Genomic DNA, 7,817 nt, shown 5'->3' with positions numbered 1-7,817 from the left:
ACGAGATCTGACAGGTGTGTAAGTATATGATTTATTAGGCGGCTCAAATGTCTTAAGAGGAGCTTAGTTCAAGTCGAAATCTTTAAAATCTTTCATTGCGCTGCTGATTTTAAGACGCTTGATTTACACATCGTTCGTTATCGCAGAGAAAATTATTCTATCTACATAAGTAAGTTCGTAATTAAGATTAGATAAATAGTCTTGAAGAACCAATTTTATGATTCTACCTATAACATAATAGATAATAATAATAAGATAGATAATATAAGTGAAAAAAATAAGATTAATGTTTAATGTTATTGGCGCAAAAAATGCAAGGAAACGCGCGCGGAATCTCGATAATAAAATTATTACATCTATAATTTGTTAGATTTAATTAGATCAATTCAGTTGCATCTCGTATATCTTATTTTCTTTTTTGTTCCTAAAAATCATACATTCGTTTCACAAATGCAAAACTAAAAAGAAAATAAAGTGTCTCTCATTGTCAGACGAGTATACTTCCCCGGAACACTGATCGTGCGTTAACATAGTTTCCCTGCGTTTCGCTCGCGTTGTAATTTTCTATTTTTATAACAAGCAAATATCCCGCGCGGTTGTGACGATGTCGTTATTCTCGCCGCAGCTTTCGTCAGATAAGGAGAGACGCGGTTTCGCCTCGGAAGGAGAGACAGAAAACCGATTACGTGCCTCCGCGCACACCCACTGAATCAACCAATAGAAAAGTCGCGGCGACCAAGCATTTCTCCGTCGTTGCACTATGAGTTCTAAGAAAATTTTTTGGTCGCTTGATGAATCACTCGTGACACTTACAAATTGCGCATTTTTTTACGCCAAGTTAAGAAAAAATGATTAACGTATTCAGGTGTTTGGAAAATGTGTAAAATCGACGGTTAGATTTTTTCAAAAGATTCACGTGATCTTCGAGACGGTTACGGGTGCCTTTCGACAAACGGCAAGCCCTGCTTAGATCGATACGTGCTCGCCCACGGACTCACGTCATCATGGATATAACGGGGCGATCGAAAAAAGCATCGATTCACCTGTTGAGACAACGAGCGCGATCCGCGGCACGTGCGAATTACTGGCGATTATCGCGCGCGTGCACGAATACAGCTGGATTATTTCTGTCAGATCAAACGATTATACGATAGCCAAAGCGAAGAAACGGACAGCGACCTTGTGCACGATCGTAACGTTAATGTCTCATTCGTCATATTTTATTTTCTTTTTTTGTACCGTACGCCTCGTTTAATTAGCCGCGATACGCACCGAGGGCAAATTAATCGACTGCCTAGAGTACCATTAAACCTACAGATCAAATGCACATATAATGCAGGCGCGCAACGCGTTTGTTGCATCACTCGCACGCAAACTTTGTCACGTGTCTCATTGCATCCAATGACGTAATCAATGTTTCAAAGAAAAAAAATGTAACAAAACTAAGAAGGAAAAAACAAAGGGATGAAAAAATAAGATAATCTAATAGAAGTAAAGAGAAAGAGTGTTAAATCTATATTTGAAATTGTTTAATATTTTCCGCGTGACGACATTTGAGAAAAATAGGTGTAAGCGAGGACAGCTTTATAGCGAGTTACGCGACTTGTGGAATTCTTGTCAATAATCCGACGTGATAATCACTTCTAGACGCCGGCTTGTATTCTGAGAAAATTCTTAAGCCCAATATACATATATATATATGTGTATATGCGAGCACGGCACGTAAATAATTGTCAATATCTGAGGAACGTTTCCTTGGCGACGAGAAGCTAAAAATCGATCATCATCTCTTTTCAGTAAAGATATTTTCTTCGTATCGACGTTCTTCGCATTATTAATCGATCCTTAAGAAGCAAATACAAATTACGTACAAATAAAAATAAGATTATATAAGAAAACGTTTCTTCGATGATTTAAGTACAATATTGCAGTATACCGGTCGGACGCGCGGTCAATGAATAAAACGAAATAATGGGAGATGAAATAGACTCGCGATATCATGATAAGTCTTTAATGTTAGAGCTTTTGCTCTGTTCTTTGTAGCCGAATTTTTTATATCTTTTCTCTTTTTCCCTTCAATGTTTAATTAGATATCTATTTGATTTCGAACGTAGACAGTAAATATATTGTAGCACCTACAAAAAATTCATTGATTCAAGTTGCAATGAAGCTACGAGTCGATAAAGCGCGTAATGTCTACTTGTCTATTCGTTGTACGTGCCACACGTGGTTTTGTCGCGGACACGAGACGCCATCTCGTAAACAAGATTAAATCGAAGATCACGGGTCTTCCACCGCATCTACAAAATCGGCGAGACGTGCGTGCGTGAGCGCGCGTGTCCGCCCACCTGACTTCGAATAACCGCGAGATTTCGACATCGCTCTAAAGATAGGGTGTTTTCCCGCGAGCATATATGTTTCGCCATATAACTCATCTTTACTCGCGGTTCGGCACACCTCGGGCGCTAACTAAGCATCGTCTGGCGTCTGGCGTGTGTTCCGACTCATCCGACTGTGCTTGCATTTAAATGGCGTTTTTCGCCACGGCTGCACGAGCTGCACAACCCTTGCTGCGACATTTTTCGATATAAAGAGCAAGCCATGTATTTTTGATTCCCTCCAATTGAATAATACATCAGTTTCCATCTTTGCAATTCATATTATATGTATAACGTCGATCGCTTTGAAAAAAAAAAAAGAACGTTTTGTATGTAATTATTACATATAATGCTGCCGTGAAACGTAACATAATTTTGTAACGTGATAAAAATGATTAAAATTAATATTGGTTTTTCGATTATCGAGAGTTTTTATCGGATATCAATTTTCTTACGTTATTAAATTTGCATAACAACATTCAACTTTGACGCACGTGTAATTTAATCTCGAGGAACGAATTTAATTTCGTGTAGTATATTTAACTTTGTTCGAAGCAAATAAATATACTGCTCGTTCGTTCGATGAACGCATTTCGACGAGAGCTTTACCTTCCTCGCCGAGAGAGGTACGGTGGTCTCTCTGGTGTATATCGGAACGTCGAGGTCGCTGACGCTGCTGCTGATGCTAGGTGCACGCGAATCGGAGCGCCCGCCGAGCGGCACCGTGAGGTGCGTCGGTCTCAGCGGATGCGACTCCGCGATGTAGCCCTCGCCAAAGTCCTCGTCCTCTCGGTCCATCTGTCGGATAACGCGAGTTTAAAATCAAAATCGCAAAATTCAGTTTGTCCTTTTCATTTAGTAGTAAATGAAATGATTCTATTTAGACTAATAAAAATCAAGATGATAAAATTGATTCGCGCATTGACGTCTCTCGCATTCACAACAGACGTATATATGTGATTTTAGAACTTGCGTAACTGTTGCAATGCGAATGTTTTATCAACAAATATAACTCGCGCGACTAAAAGCATTTGGGGAACAATTGCCGCAATTACATTGTCATGAGGCTCTACCGTTGTCAATTGTCAATTTTCATAGTTTTCTGCGACGTATGTGGCGTACGTAAAATTAGCACGAGTAGCGTGACAACGGTGCGCTTTCCCTGTCAAGTATTTGGCCGACGATCAAGGCTAGTAACCCGATGACATACTCCTCGCACACATGCGTGCTCTTCTCGTCCTACGACCATTCAGGAACGATCGGACGACGAAAAATCTGGCGATTGCAATTTCGCCAAGTTGATTCTACATTCGATCTAGACGTTAATTCCAAGTAGATATTTATCGTTATTTTACGCGTATTTTCCAGAGCTTGAAAAACGTACAAGAATATTTTTTATTATTTTCTCTAAGATAAGTCTGATGGTATTCTACAAATAAAATCGATAACATGTGGATAAAATTGCGTAAATTCTATACATAATCTAGCTGAGAAAACATCGGAAAATTGACGGTGATGTAATCCAAGTCGTGTGCTCTCTCTCGAGAAGTTTTAGTTGAACGGCGGACGATGATACTGACATTTAAATCCTACGCAGCGTCCTGCTAATCCTGCTAATTCTACATGATGTCCTTAATCCTTGACGCAAAAATGAAAAAAAAATCCGTATTATCTCAGAATTTAATTATCCGCGTTCTAAGTGCTGAAGACATTCGCGACATCTTAATCCCTGCGGGGGAAGACGCGTGTTTTAAATAACGAGAGTAGTATTCTACGATTACAATGAGTACAATGAATAATAGGGACGAAATTATAGTAATCCTCGAATTATAAACTTGAGCCTTGGACGACGAAGGATTACCTCGGTAAAGTTCTCAGGTGAGGGTGGTCGAGAGTCTCGAGTTCGCGTGAATTCGATGTCTCGCGAGGGATCTTCGAATGTTCGATGGAAATTTTCGAATGCGCGTCGCACAAAGAGAAGGTGGTTCACGGAGAAAGAGAGATAATCGCGCGACGGGGGATGCTAGTTCGACCGAAATGCATCCGCGCAGCCGGGGGATGCTCTTGAGACTGAGCTTGAGAGGACGCGACGACTCACCGTTGTGGACGACGTAGCCGACGGCCTCCGGCTAGATTTAAATTTAACGCTACGGCTTCGCGTACGCGCCTCCGCCGTTAGACGAATCTCTCTCTCCGAGTTTTATCGAGAAGAGAGAAGATCTCCCTCGCCTCGTCACTCCGGCGACGCCGTTAATTGATACGCCGCGCGATGCTCCTCGTAATTGGTTTCACTTGACCTCAGGATATGCATCGCGACTCCGTTCAGCTCCTGGAGAACAGCGCCTGCAGATTGCGATTCACTTCCCTGAACCTAGGTCGCATCTTTCGCGATGACTATTTTTTTCTGAAAAAAATCTGATAAGAAAAATGAAGGAACCAGAGAAGCTTAATTAAGTAATGCTTAAGACAGGAGCATTCACATTTATATACATAAAATTGTCGTTAATTTTGTTATGACGAATTCGAGAGAGATCTTTTACTTTCTTTGTTATTTTTATAGTTGTTATATCTTTGTTATATTTCTGTAATTTAGTCAAGATTAAGAGAGCGAATTTTCAAGATCTCAATATTTAAAAAATTTTTGTTCTTCCATGTATGTAATTTTTAATTTTATTCTTATATACTCGCAACTCTTTTCAGTACGTTTTGAAAATGAAACATTAGAAAGCGTCTCTTACGTTCTTGTCTAAATAAAATATATTATACGATTTATAGATATCGCATGATTGCGTCAATGAAATATTTACGTCGCGACAAGTAAATAGACTTCCGTCGCATCTATTTCGGCGTCAAGTGGCTCATTTCGAAGTAGGCAGCTAAATAATAAGCTATATATCTACTTATACTCAAACGATACACTAAGATTTTTAAAGATAAGGTTTTTTAGACGTCTCTAAAATTCTCGATAATATGTGGGTAAAATTGCGTACATTCCATACATAAGCCGAGAAAACATCGGGAAAATTGACAGTCGATCGAACGATCTTCTTAAAAACTAAAAATAGCATTTTTTAATTTTAAAAATCGTAATTCCTAGAAATGTAAAAAATTCTTTGAATTTTTATTAATTTAGTATATAGGAATAATTATTTACATATGACAAGTCTTGCATTATACATATGTGTGTGTGTGTGTGTGTTTTATTATATTTTCAAAAATCACAAAAAATATCATTTTTAGTGAAAAATTCTAAATTAAAGAATAATTCATTATTAAAATTACAACGCTCTCGCGCGGAAACTGCAATATCTTGTATGCCGAGCAGCGCTACTATTTGCATGCAGATTTAAATAAACAAACAGATGTTTACGGAATGATATACGAGATTGGCAAAATAACGAATATGATATATTGTATAAAGTACCATTTTCATTGTCGTGACTCGCACACCTCTTAATTTTACTTTAATCGCCATCTGAAATATTGGAAGAAATATCTCTTTGTATTTTCAGTTTTTTACATGATATAAAATTAATATTTTGCAAAAAAATAATGTCTTATTAATCACTATCTCATGCTATATTATTAATTTCACTTAAATTAAAGATTTTAATTTTCTGGCAGAAATGAAGATTATAGTGCCATCTCAAGGCGATTTTACAAACTTTTCGGTGAATTCGATCGATATAAACTCGATGAATAAAGTAGCGCCTTTAGCAGAGTGGTGCAATGTGGTGGATGTAAGCGGTAGATATTTATTTAACTTAACCTCTCGCGAAACAAAAGATATACAGTATATTGCCCAATAAATACAAGTAAATGTACAAATATAAAATCGAAAGAAAATAATTATAATTATATACCTTAAGCTATATATATAATATATACAATGGTATTTTTGACACAAGTTTTAGCTTTCTTCAAAAAGGTGAGTAAATATTGCTGAATTTTAAGTATTAAAATTATGATTAGATGTTAACTGATGAAAAAAACTTTGTTTGATTGCAGCCACCAAGAAAATATCTACGTTCCAGATTTATTGACACGCTACATCTTCATGTTAGGGCGGGTACAGGAGGTGCTGGATTGTCTCGTTACGGAGGTTTGGGTGGCGCAGGAGGTAGCATATATTTAATTGCAAAAGATGGGCTAACATTGGAGAATGTTATCCAGACCTTGAAGGGCAAACGAGTCAAAGCAGATCCAGGAAACGATAGTTCAGCAAGGGGAATTATAGGTGCACCTGGTGAAGATAAAACTATTGCAGTCCCATGTGGTGTTACAGTATATAATCAGAATGGAGTGTTATTAGGTAGATATAATTTTTTAAGCATTAAGTTCAAAATTATACATTCGTTAATTTTTTTTCCATTTTGTAAAAATTCTAGGAGAATTAAATGAAGAGGACTCAAAATTATTAATAGCCAAAGGTGGCTTAGGTGGTTCTGAAGACACTGGTTTCTGCGGATTAAAGGGAGAATCTCAGATGATAAAGTTGGATTTGAAGATGATCGCTGACGTCGGATTAGTTGGCTTTCCCAATGCTGGCAAGAGTTCCTTCTTGGCAGCAGTTTCAAACGCCAAGCCTAAAATCGCTAATTATCCCTGTAAGACTTTTCACATATTTTATCATAATTATCAGCATATTTATTAGTTTTCTAACCTCAGATAATTTAGATCTTTGCAGTCATATATTTTTTTTGTTACAGTCACTACCATAAGGCCCAGACTAGGAATCATGAAGTACAATGATTTAAGACAGATTACCGTTGCAGACTTACCAGGTCTGATTGAGGGAGCGCACATGAATGTTGGGATGGGTCACAAATTCTTGAAGCATGTCGAAAGAACAAAACTACTTATGTTTATCGTGGATATACAAGGATTTCAATTGTCACCCAAACATGGATATAGATCCTGCCTGGAAACTGTAGTCTTATTAAACAAGGAGATTGAACTCTACAAGCCAGACTTATTAAAAATGCCAGCTATGATTATAATTAATAAAATGGACACTGACAATGCTGATAATATTTTCAAAGAAATTAAGCCAGCTCTGCACAATTTATCAAGCTATGTGTCTACATGTCGGGAGGAAATACGGCCCCAGAAGGTGATACATTTTGATGATATTTTGCCGACGTCCTTAATCTCGAAAGATAAAGAAGCAATAGAAGCGATAAAAAACAGGATACGAAGTATATTAGATAAATATTCAGAGAACAAATATATTGCTGATCATGATAACTTGGACTCTAGACTAATGAAGAAGATGAACCAACAATTTGAAGCACATACACCAACCGTTGTATAAATTTGCAGCATATGAAAATAAATATTTTATAAATAATAGCTGCTGCTATTGTTAACAATGATTCGTCGAAAAATATGCAGATTTAAAACCTTTTTAAATTGAATAATTTTTAATATAGAAATTTC

At 37.3% G+C, this 7,817-nt stretch overlaps 1 protein-coding gene across 2 annotated transcripts in view; it reads left to right on the top strand.

Moving 5' to 3' along the window:
• The window catches only part of LOC105448135 (GTP-binding protein 10 homolog), a 28,887-nt gene extending 21,157 nt beyond the window's left edge, over window positions 1-7,730 (top strand). Inside the window, exons 1-4 of one of the 2 annotated variants that reach the window (XM_011686519.1) lie at window positions 6,075-6,306; window positions 6,387-6,690; window positions 6,767-6,985; window positions 7,088-7,730. In XM_011686519.1, coding sequence (XP_011684821.1) covers window positions 6,268-6,306; window positions 6,387-6,690; window positions 6,767-6,985; window positions 7,088-7,692 — 1,167 coding nt within the window. In that variant the 5' untranslated portion in view covers window positions 6,075-6,267 and the 3' untranslated portion in view covers window positions 7,693-7,730. Of the gene's footprint in view, window positions 1-6,074; window positions 6,307-6,386; window positions 6,691-6,766; window positions 6,986-7,087 lie in introns of those variants that run through there. The other variant, XM_011686520.1, reaches the window with a different exon arrangement.
• The last annotated feature ends 87 nt before the right edge of the window (window positions 7,731-7,817 follow it).

The sequence above is a fragment of the Wasmannia auropunctata genome, unplaced genomic scaffold (assembly GCF_000956235.1).
Source record: "Wasmannia auropunctata unplaced genomic scaffold, wasmannia.A_1.0 LD336088.1, whole genome shotgun sequence".
NCBI classification, from domain to species: domain Eukaryota; kingdom Metazoa; phylum Arthropoda; class Insecta; order Hymenoptera; family Formicidae; genus Wasmannia; species Wasmannia auropunctata.
Note: the sequence above shows the minus strand (reverse complement) of the source record. Positions and strands in the feature narration are given on the sequence as shown.